This window comes from Cloeon dipterum, chromosome X (assembly GCF_949628265.1).
Source record: "Cloeon dipterum chromosome X, ieCloDipt1.1, whole genome shotgun sequence".
In the NCBI taxonomy this organism is placed as follows: Eukaryota; Metazoa; Arthropoda; class Insecta; order Ephemeroptera; family Baetidae; genus Cloeon; species Cloeon dipterum.
The window spans coordinates 30040565-30060182 of NC_088790.1; the positions used below are offsets into that span (position 1 = coordinate 30040565).

General features: G+C 37.3%; 2 protein-coding genes across 2 annotated transcripts in view; both read left to right on the top strand.

The window, feature by feature from the left end:
* LOC135947359 (Ig-like and fibronectin type-III domain-containing protein 1) overlaps nucleotides 1-19618 on the top strand; it is a 138181-nt gene that overhangs the window by 23892 nt on the left and 94671 nt on the right. Inside the window, exon 2 of the mRNA XM_065496183.1 lies at nucleotides 8784-8851. Within this exon, the coding sequence (XP_065352255.1) occupies nucleotides 8794-8851 (58 nt within the window). The 5' untranslated portion in view covers nucleotides 8784-8793. The remainder of the gene's footprint in view (nucleotides 1-8783; nucleotides 8852-19618) is intronic.
* The window catches only part of tun (tungus), a 153715-nt gene continuing 147766 nt past the window's right edge, over nucleotides 13670-19618 (top strand). Inside the window, exon 1 of the mRNA XM_065496189.1 lies at nucleotides 13670-13681. The gene's annotated coding sequence lies outside the window, so the exon portion shown is untranslated. The remainder of the gene's footprint in view (nucleotides 13682-19618) is intronic.

Consider the following 19618-nt stretch of genomic DNA (forward strand, 5'->3'; position numbering starts at 1 on the left):
TTATGGTTCACTTAAAAATGTAGAAAAATTTCGAAATGTCACGCCAGAAAAAATAAGAATTAAACTAGTAAAAACTCTAATGCTACCCCATTTTGATTATGGTGATATCGTGTTCTGTAACCTTAGCGCGGAGCAACTGAATAAGCTGCAAGTTTTACAGAACAACCTCATGAGGTATATATTTGACGTCAAACGCGGGCAAAACTTGTCATCTTTGTATAAAAAGTGTCGTATCTTAAAGATTACAGACAGACGTCAATTGCATGTATTAACACAAACACATAAGATTTTGTACAATAATTGCCCTGAATATTTAAAATGTTATGTTACCCCCATGCGCGATGTTGACTTGATAGGCAGGTCCAGAGCTCATCGACTGAGGCTTCTGGCTCCGCGTGTAAATGTTACTGTGCCTGAACAGTGCTTCCAAGTGCAGTGCTATCGTCATTGGAATAGTCTTTCACCAAATTTGTGTATGAACGAGAATTCAAGTGCATTTAAGAAGAAAATTGAAGAAGCAATATTCTCAAGCTACCATTAATTACTTCCTTCCAAATGTTGTTCCTACATAATTGTATCATTACTTTATGGATGTGTGCTGATTTGGGGCAGAGTTGCCCTGTCAGCCCATAATAAACTTAAATTTTTGAAACTAAAAAATATGAGTGTTCGCAAGTCAAGTCTCATTACTAGATGAAGAATTATTGTTTACAATCCCTAAGGTGACGTGCACTCCAGCCTCATGAATATAAATTATTCACTGCTTCTTCTTTTTTTCCTTCACGAAAGCCACGTGGCCATAATCAATTTAATGGACTCGGAAATTGTTTCTCAAGTTCGCATATGCTGCCGAAAAGGTAGAAAGAAACCGCGCGCGCGGTGCCTGGGCTCTTCTGCTCTTTCCTTTTCGGATTGCGTTATTTCGGGCTTGCTCCAACAAAGTGTCGAGAGCAGAGCGCCGGGCCTAGAAAAGGGATGAAAGCGAGACCGTATAATCTGCTCTTTTTCCCAGAGGGTGTAGAGAGAATAAGGGCAGCCGCCCTCGCAATTTACCTACTCATTTTGTAATGCATTCTTCGTGTGCGGCTGATCGATGCCAAAGAAGAGAGATCAAATATTGAAAACCCGCTCTTTTCTTTCTTCTCTTCTTCTCTTCTCCTTGGCGACGAAACCGACTGCCAAATAATGGAGAGCGGCGCAGGGGGAATATAATTTTATTCGCCGCGGCAGAGGCGGATGGAGGCAGGCGTCGAAAACCTTAAACAGATCAGCGCGAGAGTTGAAGAAATTCAATTCGCGCTCGGCTGCGGCGCGGGATGGCGGATTTTCCCAGAAATTCTTTCATCAGACGACGCAGAAATATTAATAACTTTTGTAAGATTCAAGTCAGCATCAGCAGACGAGCAGACGGAGCGAGGAAAGGCGTTTTTAATAATATTTTTCTTTCTCTGCGCCTCCATTTGCGAGTCAAGTGTTCCTGCGTCTCTCCAAGAAGCACTCGTCTGGAATTATCGGGTTCTGATATTTTGACATTCGTCTCTTTCCCAGCACTTTTTCCTTTCTCCTCACTAAATAAAATATATTGTGTGTGCCAAATGCCAAGCAAATTTTTTTTTGATCGTGTCTGTTTTCAATGATAAGCAATTTTGACGAGTTTTGACAATTTTTCTTCTTCTTTAAAGTAAAGCACTGAATTTTTTTAAATCCTTGGCTGGAGATACTTTCTAAAAATTGGGGAAATACTAAAATTTTCATAAATTGTCGTTTAAATTTTATAGAATATTTCTCAACTCTAAAATGAATTACCTTTTCTTGCCATTCTTACAATGCAAAATGTTCTTCATTTTTTGCCCGTAATGTACTTCTATGCACTTTAAAATCGATTGATGTGGGACAGCAATGGAGAAAGGGTGCGTTAAAGTCTGTTTTAAGTTGATTGTTTGACACGGAAAATGCTAAAATAAAGAAAACAAAAGCCCAATTAAAATACAAAACGGAAATTTCGTTCTGGTTCTGCGCTCAACAAACACGTAAATTTCATTGTCGTATATAACTTCGCCCTTTTCTTGTGACAAGGAACATTGTTGAGCTAATAAGCGCAAAATTTCCCCTTGTGTGAAAATTTCCATTCAAACATTTGTGAATTTGTGTAAAAATATCAGAGTGCGGTGTTATTTTATTTTATTTTTTGTTTTCAAGATGATACTCATAAAATTACGATTTTTTCGTTTTTTTGCACCTCCAAATCTTGAGTTCTAACTGTCAGAATGGCAAAATCTACCCACTGTTAGACTCGTCTCGACCTTCCCTGACCAGCTGAATGGTTTTAGTGCTTATCCTGTAAGTTACTAAATCAATTTAATAGCAAGTCTTGTTTACAGTAATTGTAACATAAAGATTGTTAACTTTATTATTTTTTAATAATTTTCTTCGTTAATAAATTAATAAAGTTATTTTAAAACAATTCGTGTTTTAACTTAATTATTACATTATTATACTTAATTACATTTTTTCAGTAAATATTACAAAAACTGGTGAGTTTGTATGGCATTTGTTAAACGTGTGATTTTAAAAATAAATAAATTTTTTTGCGATTCCATCTAATAAAATATATTAATTTTAGCTAAAAATGAAATGGATGTGGCAGAGTAAATATTATTAAAAACAGAGAAGCAAATGAAAAAAATTATTCAGATTATTAACCGAGTGCATACCCTCCACCCCTAAATTGCTATACAATTTCAATTCCATTATAATATCGAAGGAATAAAAACTTGGATATCGTTGGAATTTTAGCAGAGTTAGAAATTGGTGGGGTACGCACCCCTAAACCCCTTGGCTGGTCAGGGGAGGTCAAGGTGAGTTTAACGGTGTGCATTTTTTGCAATTCTGACAGTTAGAACCCGAGGTTTGGCAATATTAGCAAAAATAATCCTTTCAATTTTTTGCAAACATTAAAATCTCGGGTTCTAACTGTCAGAATTGCAAAAAATGTACACCGTTCGACTCGTCTCACCCTCCCCTAAATAGCCGATGGAAATTGGGGTAGTTTTTATTAATTCAAGAGGGTTTATATCAGTGATAATTTTGCTAAAAGTGTAAGATTTTAGATAAATTTTTGTTAAAACTTTTTAATTTTTAACACCTTTAATTTTATAATAGGTGCAATAATTTTCGACTATTCTCTGTTGGCAAAAATATCGCTTTATTCTGCAACAGCGTCACAATATCTCACTCACAATCAGGCGTGTGTTTTTATTGGCTTGACGACCGTCACAAGTTGTGCCACTCTCGCGCCAGAAATTGCTTCCAACACTTTAGAAAACTTATTGTTGAGACATTATAACTCTCAGAAGCAAAACTTTGTCAAGTGCATCGATTGCACGGTTAAAAAAATTATTTTATTTTTCTAAAAAAAATATTTTGCCTATAGTTGTAAAAAAACAAGATTAAACATATTAAAGTAGAAACTACCTCAGTCAGCAGAGCCGAGGGTGGAAAGTTCGCAGTAAATATAGTTGTAAACGAGTCTGGCAACATACAGGAACAGACAAAAGTAAGTTACACACGAGGCCTGCTAGAAAATGCATAAGTCGCCGCGAAAGCCAAAAATCCGGCAGCTCTTTCTCCGTTTTTATTACCCAGAGAGAGAAAAAAAATTCGCATTCTTTTGATAACTCGGAGGCGGCGACGGTACTCGTGGAAAAGAAGGTTAATATCGCAGCGAGAGAGAGAGAGCAGGTGCCGTTTGCATTTTCGGCGTGGCGGCGGAGAATTAAACCGCGCGGCGCTCGCCTTCTTATAATCTGACTGGCTGGATTCGAATGAGAAAATTCCGCTCGGCAGGTGCACCGCTGCCGCCGCCGTCTGCAAAGAGAGAGAGAAAAAGAGAGAGGGTTCTTTAATTCTTTTAGCTGATAATTGGCTCGCCCTCGACGCCGACCTAGTTGCTTTAATATGTGTGCAATCGGCCGGCAGATCAAAGATTGCGCGCGGACGCCCCCTTCAGAATTCAGCCTTTACTCTGACTGTGAGCATGCATGCTAAATTGGCTTTTTAATCGTGGCAATTCCGCAAGCAGCTCGCAACAATGAGCCGGAGAATGAGGAGCTAATGATCACAGACACTCTGCGACGAGAAGAGAGAAAGTGGGATCGATCATCTTGTTCGTCCGTCTGTGCACGGTTTCTTTGCTCAATCAATACACTAGTTCACTAGTTGTAAAAGCCTTTAGTGTTCGAAGCCGCTAACAGATGGCGCCACCATATCTATTGGTAATAAATTTAATTTTAAGGCACTTCCGCTGCGATTTCAGACTCAATCTAGCTACTGTTCGTTCTTCAATTAATTTACTATTTTTTGACATGCTGAAAACCAAAATCCGTTCAGCCAAAATCGCCGTAGAATCGTGAAAAACTATTTTTTGAAATAAAAAAATCTTTTCCAACGTTTCTACGGCGAATGGCTGAACCGATTTTGGTTTTCGGCACGTCAAAAAAAAATTAATTAAAAAAAACAAAATAGCTAGATTGAGTCTGAAATCGCAGCAAAAATGCCTTAAAACCACTTAAAACAAAATTTTTAAAATAGTCTGTGATTGCGTCATCTGTTGGCGGCTTCAATAACTAAGGGTTTATGCAACTGGTCAATTAAATAAATAAAAATGAGCCTGATTCTTGCTCATTTCCAGTCCAGATAGTTTGCTCGCTCTCGCGGTGACTAAATCATTTTACCATAATATTCCAACTCAAACTTTACTCTGTATTAAAACCATTTTTACTAAGAATTTTCCTTCCACGGCTCTGCTTCCAATGACGAAGTAGTTTCTTTGCATACTTGATTTCCTCTTTAAAACTTTTCATGAAAAGAAAGGGCGGCTGCTTTTCAAAATATATGTTTGCACAGGAAGCTGCAAAAAAGATCTTGATGCCATTTCAAGGCTCAAATGAGGAAAATGCGCGGGGCTTAATTAAATTTTCTTTTCAGCAGGCGCTGTGTGTATTATTATACATAGGAAACTGCCGCGATGCAAGCGAATATCCGAACTCGCCTAATTAATTCCTAGGCAGCCGCATTCTTTTGTTGAATGAATTTCCTCTTGAAAAGCACTTTTCTCTTTAGTCCGTGTTGCTTTCAAAAGCTCAAAAGATGGTTGTGGGTTTTTATTTTAATGAAGGCTAAAGATTGATGCATTTTGCTAATGGGTTTCATAACGATTTGAAATTTATTTTATTATAAACACCTGGGGCCGAATTCAGATATTTACGGCGGGAAATGAAATTGGCATGGAAATTTATCATGAAAATACCGTCGGCAAAATGAGTATTTTTGTTGTTATTTCTTTATTAACAGCTGATTAGGTCGGTAGTTGGCGAATCAACCGTTAGATGGCACATCAGGTTAATGGAAATGTAACAAAATACGCGGGAATGAAATTATTACGACGGCACGCCTCTTTTTCGACGCTTCTGATTGGCCGCTGGACTGTCTCCTGATTGGCCTCCATTATTTCGACGCCATATTGACTTCTGACTGGCGGGAACCAACACAGATCACAAGCCGGGCCCCCGGTGATAATAAAGAGATGATTTCTGATATTTTGGAACAAAGTTATATGCTTATTTACTGAGTAGGTTTGATTATATCCTTGGAAAATTAAAAAAAATAGTTAAATTTGGTGTAAAATTCCGTTTGAAAAGTCTAAGTCACATTTAGTCATATCAAGATGTTTAATTAATTTTTTTATAATTTGAAGTATTGAATATTTTGCTCCTGTGTGACATATAATTTTACTTAAAAGAGGAAATTTAAAAAAAGGTACGATTAAAAACAGAAACGATAAATTAATTTATTAGAAATAATTTTAGTTAACGTTTTCCTCTCTTTGAGGAATGAATTATAAGAATGATGCTATTAAATTATTAAAAAATTGGTAATATTTGTTGAATAGGTTCCTCATTTTATATATTCTGCTCTTTATGTTACGATTATAGAACAAAATAATATTCCGCGCGTCATATATACCCGTGATTAAATTCCATCGGCGTCTAACTGCATATGGCTGTGTGTAAAATCCGGTTGGAATAAGTACTCGTTTGGCGCTGAAAGCAATAAAGATGAAAGGGGAGCGTCTCCGCACACTCTCAAAGATGAATATTCACGAGATTTGGCGCCTTAATCTTTTACTATTATGCAAGCAGAATTGGAATTTTATTGAATCTGCATGCAAATCAAAGTCCTGCGCTTCAAAGTGTCGGGATTAATTTCCCGCTCGTGCTGCCGCCGCTGCTGCTTTGAAAGGTTTCCGACCGCACGCTTTTTGGACACGCGCGAAATTCGCCGAAATTATGACTCGAGGGGTGAAAAACAAAGGGGTTGTTTCTCCACTCTGCTGCCGCCGCTGCTGGCATAATAAATTCTAAGCTATTATTGCGCACCAGGCGTGCTGTTAAATTATTTTCATTAAAGTGCCGCGCGACGCGGATATAAATTAAATCTATAGACCACTTTGAATATTTTTGCCGCACGCCGGCAATTTTTCCTGCGATGCAAAAAATCGATTTGACGCGATAAATGCCAGGCTCGGAATATGAATGAATGCCCATCAATTTGTAGCCTGCCTGGCCGGCTCAAAAACGTCCATTTTTAATTCGTGAACAACAAAGCAATCGATGCAATAAATGTGCTTCGTATTATTGGACATTATGACAGTCATAAATTGATTTGCAGATATTGGCCCGTCTATTTTTCATTGCATTGAGCTGATTTTGATACTGTTTAATTGGAATTTTTTCAATTCAAAAATGACGCAAGCAATAATTGTCTGGTCAGGTTTATTTTGCCGTGAATTTTCAAAATATCCAATTTTAAATGAAACGCCTCAACGTTTGTGCAGTTTTCTGCGTGTTTTTCAATATTATTAAACTATATGCTTCATATGTTTAAAAGCTAGAAGAATCTTACTTATTAGGAGAGATAGAAAACACTAAATTACAAGTTTTAAATAATAAAAAAGATACATTTATATTTTAACTAATTAAATATACAATAATTTTGTATTTTCAGTTCGATATTACAAAAACTTATGAATTTTGTACTATTTTTATATATTTCAATGTTTCAAATAAATATATTTATTTTTCCGATTCTGTTTTAAATTTAATTATTGTGAAAGCTAGATTAAGAGCCTTACCCGATGTTCTAATAAATGTAATTTAAAAAATATGAGCATGTAATTAGCCAAAACTGAGAATGAGTTAGGAAGATTACAATTCAGTTAGCAGTTTCCCAAGCTGGTAATAAAAATTCTATTTGAGAAAATTTTCGTCCAGGCGGGGTCGATGGATTTTGAAGGAAATTTTTTTCCGTAAAATTTTCCCTAATTGACCGAAAAACAGTTCATAAAACTGCAACTTTCCAATTTTTGCGGGTTTTGCGGGCGTTCAAAGGTCAAAATCTGGGAATTTTAAGTACTTCTTAACTTTGCTCAGGGTCGTCCCAGAGCAAAAATTAAAAATAAAACATTTACCTCGTCTCAACGAGGCAAAAAACTTGTATGTTTATCTCAAGGGTCGTCATAAAAATTGATTCAAATCTGAAAATGAATTTATCAAAATATTTTTATTTTTATCATAGCCATTTTGTAGAGCATAAAAAATTAAGTGAGAAACGTTAAAATTTGGAATGGCATTTTCCCTCATTTTTTTTAATAAAAAATGAAATCTTCGAAAATCCATGTTTTTTAAGGTTGCTAAAAATTATGATGTACCAAATCTCGACTTCTATTCATCCGATTTAAAAAAACCGCATACCGTTAGACCCGTCTTGACGTCCCCAAGTGCACTAAAAGGGTACGAGACCCACCAACCCTCTACCCCCTTTTAACCCCCTCAATAACGGGAAATTTAGCCTTTTTTTCGTCCGTTTCAACACCTTAGCACGACGCTGTAGAGTAATTGTATGTTTCAAACTAATTCAGTTCCTTAGTTAATTCAAAGAAGAGTCAAACGGTACGTATTTTATGTAAATAAGACTACTAAAACCTAAAATTTGAATGCACAATGTTTTTTATCAAGACGGATTTAATAAAAAATTCTTGTTAAGCTTATTTTAAATATATTTTTAAAAATTTTTAATTTTAAACTAATTTAATTGAATACAATTATTCTATTTTTTATAAATATTACGTAATTGTAAATGAGTTTTTATATCGTAGTCACAACGTACAAATTTCTCAAAGGAATAAATATTTTTGCGATTCATACAAAATTTATCCATGTGCTAAAATTAACATAATTGTGTCAACGTCAACATTTACGATGTCTTATGTAGGTCAAGTAAAAATATTATTAAAAAATTTAGCAAATATTTGAAAGAGTAATTGTGTTAATTTGATTACAAGCCTAGATACACATGATTTGCGGATTGAATTTCTGGTATTTGAATATTATAAAACCCTTGATTTATCGCAAAATCTCCTAAACCATTGGCAAAGAAAATTAGTGGAGCCTGCGTCAGTAAAAAAAGGCTTCCGTTCTAGAACACGAGAATTTCGCTTTAATTTTTCATCAGGTGTATCAAATAATTTTACATTTATTATCCTTGTTCACTAAAGCTAACAAGCGCACGTTTCTCCTGTTCGGAAATTCGAATATAATATCTAGTTATTTTTGCTTGCGGCTGGGCCGACGCAAGCAAACAAATTGTAAGTGGTATCAAATTCATGCCGACCGCCGCTCATGCATATTCCTGTCTAATCCATTTTAAATTTCGGCCTGTTCCAGCTTTCCGGCCATGCGGTCGGGCGTGCTGCTCGTGCTCTGCGGCTTGCTGACTGCTCGCGCCGCCCTCGGTGAGTACCCGCGCTCCTTGAAAATTGTGTAAAATCGGAGAAGGCACGCACGTCTATGTGAAGCGATTAGACAGACCCACGTGTATAAGTCAGCGATTTCGGGTTGCCACCCACCCACCCTCGGCGTGATCTAATTCCGGCGGCAATCCGCGTGTCAGCAGCCACATCATTAAATTAAGCCACTCGTAGCTACGGATTTTCGTTTTATCTGGCCCTATCCGTGATGAGAGGGCTTGAAACGAGGAAAACACGGCAAAATTTTGGTTTTGGCTACAATAAATAATTATTTATCAAAATGGTAGTTTCTAGGATTTGTTCTACAAAGTGCCAATTTTCTACGAAATTTATAGAGCTTTTATTTGACCATGATTTATTTTTATTAATTATATTTATGATTATTATATTTTTTGGGCAAATATTATTAAAACTTTTGAATTTTATTGCATTTGTTAAACGTGTGGTTTTCTAAATTAATATATTCCTTTCCGATTCACTTGAGTATTATATTTCTCATCATATAATATATGTAATCGACAATGTTCATTAGTAATCTTAGAATAGTGGAAACTGGAAATACGGTGATAATCTTTTTGTAAAAATATCAAATTACATGGAAAGGTAATGTCAATGGCTGGCGATTTCAGACTCAATCTAGCTACTGTGCATTCTTCAATTAATTTGCTTTTTTTGACGTGCTGAAAACCAAAATCGGTTCAGCCAATCGCCGTAGAGTCGTGAAAAACTATTTTTTGAAATAAAAAAATCTTTTCCAACGTTTCTACGGCGAATGGCTGAACCGATTTTGGCTTTCAGCACGTCAAAAATTAGCGAATTAATTAAAAAAAGCAAAATAGCTAGATTTTGAGTCTGAAATCGCAGCGGAAATGCCTTAAAACCGCTTAAAACAAAATTTTTAAGAAAGTCTGTGGTTGCGCCATCTGTTGGCGGCTTCAATAACTAAGGGTTTATGCAACTGGTCAATTGAGTACTTTTACTCAAAGTTACTATTTTCGCACAAAATTCGTCAGAAAATTTCAACGGGCCGTTAGAGAACCTTTAATTTTTTTTGTGAAAAATCAAAATACACAAAATGAAGGTAATTTTTTCGAGAATTGTTAACATTTTAATAATTCTCATATTAATGTATTTTTTAACTGTTTTCGATCCTCAGAACCTAATCTGTAAATGTGTTAAAGCATTTTGCGGGGAAATTCACTATCATCCCCCTCTAAGGGGTGTAAACAGTCATTCAAAACACCATCAGTTTGTGCGGTGAGCAAACAATTTAATTTGGTAAATGCACTTGCCTCTGCGACTAGAAACTTGTGCAATTTATTCCATATCGATCGCTTAGCAAAAGCGGCAAGCAAATCAAGTTTCGAGCTTGCTGGCAACAGCTAGGAGATAAAATCCGACGACGGGGCACATTGTCGCGCTAAATGACGCGGAAGCGTGCATTAAGCGCGAATTGATACACAGCGAATGCATAATGAAGCCAGAATGTGCGTGGCGGCCGCATCCGCAATAAATATCTGCGATGGAGAGACGCAGACCCTCACGTCAGCCATTTTTTTCCTCTCTCTCTCTCTCTCTCCTCTGGGCGCCGCACGCCATTATATTTCGTATTAGGGAAGAACTATGGGGAAAAGCCTCTTTCTAGCTCCGGCCTGCCAATCTCGGTTATGGCGGGTATTTTTATTAAGCCACTTGACATTTTAGATGGCGCTTTGAGAGGATAAAATTGTGTTTTCCGCTCCGAGCCATACATGCACAAAGCGACGCCGGCGACGACGACGACGAAGCCTGTGTGTGTAATACAAAATATAAATATCGCGTGCCCCGCAAGAGCAGCAGCCTCTGATTTTCTCTCTCTCTCTCTCTCTCTCTCGTGTTTTCGCTGGCGAGCGCAAAAAATAGTTATTCAGCCTGCTGCGTGTGCGGTATCTCTCTCTGCGCTCTCTCTGTGCGTTGTTATATTAAAATTACGGCCAAACTTTCCGACTTGTGCGCGCTGAGGGCGTGTTTTGCACCACATATTGCACAGTGATCACCGCGAAAATTAATAAAACGCGTTTCTTGCTTTCTTTCCTAGAAAACTGCGGCCTTTCCGAGCGTAGTTTTGCCGCTAATTAATGTTCTGCGTCAGACCGAAATTAAACCAACGGAAATGAAGTTTTGCGCTTCTGGAATAGACAATCTGACTAAGAAAACTTTTTACTGGAAATTGTTGCAGGAATTTATTGCATTAGACGCTGAATAATGTAATAAAAGGCGAAGGCGGTGGAAAATACAATTATTGGAAGAATTGATCAAGTGACACTGCCGTGAAATGAGGAGTGCTTCGAGAGATGAAACCATTTTCATCAAGGAAAATGTCATTTTCAAACTGAGAGATGTCTTTGAAATTGATTTCCAGTCTAGTGATGGAAATAAAAACATCTCATGTTGAGTCAAGTCTTTTTTCCACTTCCTGATAGAGTTTTCAAGCAGACGTTTTTTCTCATGAATTGGAAAATACAAAGGAAGAAATTTATTATTTGAAGGCAAATTGTTACAAAATTTGCCAAAAATAAAAAATAAATAAATTACAGCGGATTACAATAAAAAATTATTTCCCATTAGATTTTTTTATTTTACTTACACAGCTGAAAGTTTCTATTCAGTTTTCCAAAAACATTTGAGGCCAATTTTTTTTTTAATTGGAATTGTAATTTATCTAGAAAATATTTCCAGGCCTAAAATAATGATAGGCTTCCTGCTCAAGAGGAAAATTCTTGGTTTTAAAGCCAATTTATCTTAGATTTTTGCGTATTTTTGTTTAAAAAAAGATTTTTTTCTGTTTTGGTGAAAAGAAACTGTAGTTGATTTCTATCTGCCATTTTAGCAATCGGAAAATCAGGATTCATAAAAATATGATCACTCTTATTTTTTTTAGAAAATTGCGGACAATCTAAATACAATTTTCAATACGCCATCAGTGTCTGAAGCAGCCAACAGATTGCACCACCGTATATTTTAATAATAAATTTAATTTTTAGGCATTTTCGCTGCTATTTTAGAATCAATCCTGCTACTGTGCATTCTTCACTTAATTTTCTTTCTTTTGACGTGCTGAAAACCAAAATCGGTTCAGCCAATCGCCGTAGAGTCGTTGGAAAATATATTTTTTTTCAAAAATTAGTTTTTCACGACCCTACGGCGATTGGCTGAACCGATTTTGGTTTTCAGCACGTCAAAAGAAAGAAAATTAAGTGAAGAATGCACAGTGGCAGGATTGATCCTGAAATCGCAGCGGAAATGCCTTAAAATTAAATTTATTACGAAGTATACGGTGGCGCCATCTGTTAGCGGCTTCGAACACTAAGTAAGGGCTTTTTTATTGAAAGAAATTTCTAAAACCATGATTTATAGATAAAAACACACGCGTCTTGGAACTTCTTTTGAGTGGCTTTTCATATTTTTCAAGGTGGTCATGGCTTAAAATTTAAAAAGCTCGAAAAATCGTCCAAAATTTTTATAAAAACGGCCATTTGACCTTAAACTAAGAATCAAGCATTCCCGTTTTATTTTTAAAACTTTTAAAAACCTGCTTTAACCTTTTTTGTTCATTTATTTACCAAAATAACCCTTTTTATCTACGCAGAAATTCGACCTCGATCGTCCTTTGACTTGATGATCTGCGGGCCAATTTAAAATTCCCGCCAGACTCTTTGGGCGGGCATATCGACGCCGCGCGCTGGTTGATTGGCCTCTTTTTCGACTTTGACTTTCTGCTTTCTGGTCCAGCGCGCCCGAGGGAGCAGACCATAGACCAATATAAATTCGAGCGCAGCGCTGAGGATTAGGTCGGAGGCGCGCGCGTGTAAAAAACAAAACCCCCGGAGGAGCGAAGCGAAGCGAACGGCGGGGCATGGATACATATATTGGCCGCTTGACCGGGACCCAATCATCGCGGCAACGGCCCCGCCGGCCGCACACCCCATGACAGCGAGCCCAGCGAGCAATTTCACCGCAGTGGCAACACAAACGACGAGCCTGCTCTCTTTGTTTACATATTGCCACGCAAGCAGCTTTTCGCCTTTGAGGGAGCCGTGAAATGCGCCACTTTTTGGCACTCGACCGCATTCAAATTCGATGCAAATGCGCGCGCGGCATATCTTCACGTCTTCTCTTATGCGAAAAAAGATGCTGAGAGATGTTTCGTTCGCTTTGTTGACAAGCGCAGACGACGCGACGACACGACTCTTTCGTCTGTTTACTTTACTGTTGGAGAAAATTTCTAGGACTGAGATATGTAGGCGATCGGTTTTTGAACTGTTAGAATTTTTAAATGTCACCAAAAATATCTTTGTATGGAACGTTGTATTTATTACTTTCTTTTTGAACTTTCTTCCACGCAAAGCACAGAAATTTGCGCCAGTTTTCATTTCATAAAATTTATTTCTCATTTGCTTCACCGCCCAGTTTTATTCACCACTGGTTTTTAACGGTTTTGACCAATTTCTTGCGCAATAAACGCAAGAAATGAATTTTATTCCATTTTTCCCATGTGAAAATCTAAAATTTGCGGTCGGAGTGCTCAAAATTTCATCTACTGTGCAGATTTTTTCTTTTAAATTGCCATTTTCTGCCTCAATTTCTCCAAAAATTTCTTTCTAACAATTTTTCAATTCGAGGTCATGAGCTAATAATTAGAAAATTATTGAAAACTGAGGTGTAAACATTGCCTGCAAGAAACTGGTATATATTAAAAACAAAAACACTTTTTACCACTGCACTGAATTTTTTTAAATGCGTTTCTTTTTTTTATCAAAATTCTGTTTAAGGCAGGCATTATAATTATTGTTAAAATGCAAGAAACTGCTCTTTCCAATGAAGATGGTCCAAATGGGCCTTCTAGTGCTATGAGTAAAACGCTGTTCCTTTATTAATTACATGAAAGCTGTCGCTAATGAAACATATTAATATAAATGACATCTACAGTGACTTTAAAACAATAACCTAAAAATTATTCCGCAAGAAATGAATTTATTCCAAATTTCCGCAGTGAAAATCTAAAACTTGCGGTTGGAGTGATCAAAATTTCCTCTACTGTGCAGATTTTTTCTTTTAAATTGCCTCAATTTCTCCAAAAATTTCTGTCTGACAAATTTTCGATTCGGGGTCATGAGCTAAAAATTTGAAAATATTCCCACAAATTGCCCGTAAAATACACGAAAATTGGAATAACTTTTCGAAGATCCTCATTTGGCGTTAATTTTGCTCAAAAAGTGCCAATGATTTTATTGCAAAAATGTTATTACAAAAATGAAAAGAAATTTGACCTAGTTATTCATTCAAATTGAATTGAGATGTAGAGTACTTTTGATTTAATTGATTTGTGAGTAGAAATTGAAGCCACTGGAAGCTCTCTCTATCCAAAGCATTCAGCGATTAATAATTTTCCTGGAAAACGCTGCACTTGTTGTTAGCGCTTTAAATGCTGCACGCGTGCACCAGAGCAGAAATCAATTTGTCGTCCATTTTTCAGGCGCAGAAACGCGAGAGGCATAAGGGGTTGAATATCCGCGAGTTGCAAAGCCCCAAAAGCACTTAAACTGCCGGCTGGCAAATAAATGCAAATCCGCTATATGTATTTTTTCCTCTCTCCCAACTCGCTGCACCGGCCGGCGAGTATAATATGTAAAACATTTGCCTCAAGATCTATGTCTGTGTCTGGGGAGGCACGCGGCCGAGGAAATCTCATTACGCGAGTCGCAAGGTGTGCAACTCGGCGCGGGAAATAAATAAAAACAAACCGCTGTGTTATGCGGAGAGCATGCTGATGCTTCCCCAGACACGCGACCGTTGTATTTTTCACTTGAGCACGCAGACACACCCCAGTGCGGGGAGGCTGACGACCCCCCCGACACCCCACACGCGCGCGCGAGATGCGACACCATCGCCGCGCACGCAACTATATGAATGGCCCACCGTTTTTCACAATTAATCCGGTCAAGTGAACTTTTGACCCGACACTCTCCCTCAACTCCGTTTCAGCGAGCAAATATTATGGTTTTTTTCACGCCTTTAGAATTGAATATTCGCTGGAAGAGCTATTCAAAAAAGGAAAGGGTGAAATTTTAAATAAAAACTGACCTTGCTGCAGCAATTTAATTTGAAAATTCCCTCTGAGAGATTTTTAAATTTATCTTTATTAATACTTAATATTTAAAACTTATTATAAATTTATGTGTAATTTATTAAATAATTTTTCCAATTTTAACTATGAAACAATTTAAAAAAGATATTATTTGTCTTATTACATTTTATTATTTTTATTTATTAAATTAATTAATAATTATTTAATTACTTTTCTGATTTATAGATGATTTTTTTTGTATATTCAATCAAAAAATGACATTATTTATAACTATACTACTGCTCTGACTTTTACCCATGATAGATTATTAATTTAATATAACTGTCGTTGGATAGTCGACCTTCTCATTTATTCGCAACTCAAACTACCACATTAACAAAAACGTCTTTATTGGCTTACTCAAATGATCGACTTTATTTCAATAATTGTCACGTTGATTGTCGCAAGATGTATGTGTTTGATTAAACAAAATGTTAAAAATTAACAACAATAAACAAAACGACGTCAATTGTTCCATTTAAGTGGCCTTTAAAGTGGATCTATTAATTTAATTGTTGGATGCAATAAGCAGTTGATCGATAATCGATTTGTTCTAATTATAAAGGACCTTGCTAAAGTAAAAATTAAAATTTTTCAAATTTTCTCCCAAATTTGCAGCGCTCGACCACAATTTCTTGGCAGATTTCGATGCCTCTGGTCGATATCTGTCCAACAGCGTGTGAAACCTTTTAGAGAAACTCTTTTTTAGTGAAATAAAATGGGATTTCAAGTGAGGAGACAGTGCTAACTTTTCTCAAAAATTTACACCGCTCCTTAGGTCAATTTTGGCCTGAACTGAATTCTAAGAAATCAGTTCATGCATTGGCAACAAGCATTTTCCAGGATTTTGCAGCATTACATAATCCTATTAACGCACTTGAGGTTTGTTGTGGGCGGTCTTTTTTCACGTGAAAATAATAGTGGCGTTGGAAAAATCACGAAAAGTTGCTCTGGGACCGATCTCAGGGTGCGTTACCTTGAAAAAGGTCATCAGGGCAGGTCAGGTGGAATCCACTTGCCAATAACTTTCATTTAAGACCTCATGACTTAAAATCCATCAACTCATCGAATTAATAGATAATTTTTTATCGCCCTCAGCATTGTGATCGAGACATAAATTGCCCATATTTTTTTTATTAATTTTCCTATGGCACCTACGGACTTGAAACTCGGTTTATTTTCATTAGGTGTCATATTGATTCAATTTAGAGCAAAAAAAAACTGAAAAATTCCGACTGAAAGTTGAAAATTTTGGAAAAAAAATCGAAATTATGTCAAAAAGGCTAATTTTTTGACTTCAAACCCTCATATATCAGCTGTTTTCATATATATTTTCAAACTTTTGGTTTCAAACAACGTGTATTGATGAGTTCTATCAAATCCAATCATTCGCAACTGTGTATGATACCCTGACCCTGAGTCATTCTTGACAAACCCTTTTTTTCAATTTTTTGACCACGTACTAATGTTTCATCGCGTTCAAAATCTATCTCATCCTAGAATTTTCGAGATAAATAGACGAATTTGGTGCCAAAAGACGCATCCTCATAAATCTGAACAAGCCATTTTTGCGAATTTCTACCCTGAATGTTTTAATACACTTATAAAAGTGAAAAATATAGTCTTTAAACCTCTATAAAAACTTCCCCTTTCGATTGCAGGAAAAGTTTGATTCGTATTAATATTTAAAAGAGAGTATAAAATGCTTTTTAAGCTGAATTAGCAATTTCCTAAATAAACAATTAACTTTCGCAACTGTTACAGCAAATAACTTGTCCAATCACTCATATTCAGGAGTCCTCTCGTGCATTAATTAATTAATTTATGCCAAGAGTAATTTTGTCGTCAATGAAGCCCCCAGAGCGAGTTTGCAAATTCCAAAATCAGCATCATATAGACCGCAAGCAGCCGCGCACAAAGGGTCGGGTGGGCGTCCAAAATGATGCTCTTCACCTTCGTCGAGTTGCGGTGGCAGCTCGATGAATAATTAATGCGACCGTCGGCCGGGGGGTAAATATTCATCACGTGGCAACTTTCAAGTGGTCAAAAGAAGCGTTGTGTGTATATAATCATGGACCAGAGACACACTGCACAATAATAGGCAGCGCCGAAAGTACACACGCAATCAGATTGACCCTATCGGAGTTTTTTACGGCCAACAAGAGACGAAGAGGCGACGCTTTGCATAGTTGGCGTCTCGGGCGTCTCGAGCCAATTTCATATTGCACATACGAGACCGATATGAAAAATATAAAGAGCCCTCCCTGTGTGACAAAAGAGGCACATAATATTTCCTGCTGCTTTGAAATTCCGTCGAATCGGCGTTTCTGTGCCAATTCCAGGCTCCTATTTTTGCCTCTTTTGCCGGGCAGGAAATGGGGTCTGTTAGTTCTGTTCATACACGGGGATTTCTATGAAGATGAGTTGCTATTCACAGAACTGACAATGAGTCAAAAGCAAGCGGTCACAATTAGTGAGTGGAATGAGGTCTCTCGCTCGGATGCGATACGAAATATGAAGGTGCGAAACGGAAATGAAAAAGCGCGTTTCACACGCAAGTGGGATTGAAAAAGGTTGCTGACCTGGAAATCTATGTTTTAATAAAGTACGTTCTGGTGATAACGATGACCTAAAAACAGACTCTCTCATTATTTTTATTCATACCGTTTAGAAATTTTCCCATCAAGTGCAGACGGTTCTAGAATGCATTTTAGCCGGAAAATCTAAAAACTACGACGTTTTCGTCTGGGGTTGCACAATAAATTCCTGCAACAATTTCTAGTAAATAGTTATGGTTCTCAATTTTAGCAAAGCCGATTTAAACCCCTTTTTTACGGGTTTTTTCAACTTTGGAAAATCGTGTAAATTTTCCGGGACAAGATTTCGAAAAATCCTTAGTGTCAATGAAGGAAAATTTATCTGCGATCATTTTGAGACCGATTTCGAGCCGATCCGATGGAAACTCAGAAAGCCATCGGGATTTAAAAATTGAAAAACGTGGTTTTTTGCACGCAAAAATAGAAAATTCGCCAATTTTTCCACGGATCGACCCGAATCGAGATCATTGCGGTTCCGCAGCATCCGCATTCATGCTGCCGGTGTGCAAACCAAATTTGAGCTTTCTGCTGCCCATAGAAAAATTAAAATTGGCATTTTTCTTATTTTTCGTGCTTCTATCATGCAAATCTAAGATAGATAATTGTAGTGCTTTAAAAATCAAGAATTTTCCTCTCGAGCAGGAAGCCTGTCATTATTATAGGCCTGGAAATATTTTCTAGATAAATTACAATCCCAATTCACCAGTTGCATAAAGCCTAAGTGTTCGAAGCCGCCAACAGATGGCGCCACCGTAGACTTTCGATTTTAAGGCTCTTCCGCTGCGATTTCAGACTCAATCTAGCTACTGTGCATTCTTCAATTAATTTGCTAATTTTTGACGTGCTGAAAACCAAAATCGGTTCAGCCAATCGCCGTAGAATCGTGAAAAACTATTTTTTGAAATAAAAAAATCTTTTCCAACGTTTCTACGGCGAATGGCTGAACCGATTTTGGTTTTCAGCACGTCAAAAAAGAAGCAAATTAATTTAAAAAAAGGAAAATAGCTAGATTGAGTCTGAAATCGCAGCGGAAATGCCTTAAAACCGCTTAAAACAAAATTTTTAAGAAAGTCTGTGGTTGCGCCATCTGTTGGCGGCTTCAATAACTAAGGGTTTATGCAACTGGTCAATTAAAAAAAAATTGTTCTCAAATGTTTTTGGGAAATTGAATAGAAACTTTCAACTGTGCAATTAAAGTAAACCAGATTGTCCTCAAAAATTAAAACTGTGGAGAAAATTTTTATTAGCGGAGCAAAATCATGCACTTAACTACAAATTATTGGTCAATTTCGACGGTTTTAGAAGTTCCCAGATTTAATTCTGGCCCAAATGTTTTAAAATAGCTTGATCTGTGCTCAATGGATGCTCCCGCAACGATTGGAAGCTCAGAAATTAATTCGATCGTCTAAATTTCCTCCTATTCATCAAATTGTCTGCATTAATAGATCTCAATTGCACAGCCATCAAAGGGATTTCTGATATATTTCTCATGACAAAGCCAAATATTGCCTCAGATTAGCTGTGTGTGAGTGAGTGTGTGTGTGAGTGTGTGTGGTGGCGCCGAGCTCCCACACACCGCAGTGACGCTCCCTTTGAATAATTTGATAATAAATATAAACAGCCGCAAATACCGCAAGCCATGCAGGCAGGGTCTCAGCGGCAGCTTTTGCGCCCAGCGTCTCTCGCGGAAGCAATTGCCTTGCTTGCTTGGGGTGCAAAAATTAATGCCGCAAACAAGGCCAGGGCACGTCGGCTCATTGTTGCACGCGTTGGATTTACGACGGTAAAAAGATTTACTCGCTTTTCATTATTATTCGCGCGCGGTGCTGGTGCTGGCCGCACCTGCACGGACAGATAGCGTCCGCCGCCAGTACTTATAATATAAATAAAAGTCTGGTCCAGCAGCAGCAGCTACTTGCCTTGCCGGCCGCGAGCACACGTTTTCCGACCCAGCGGAACTCAAGGAGTTGAGAAAGTGGATTTTTACTC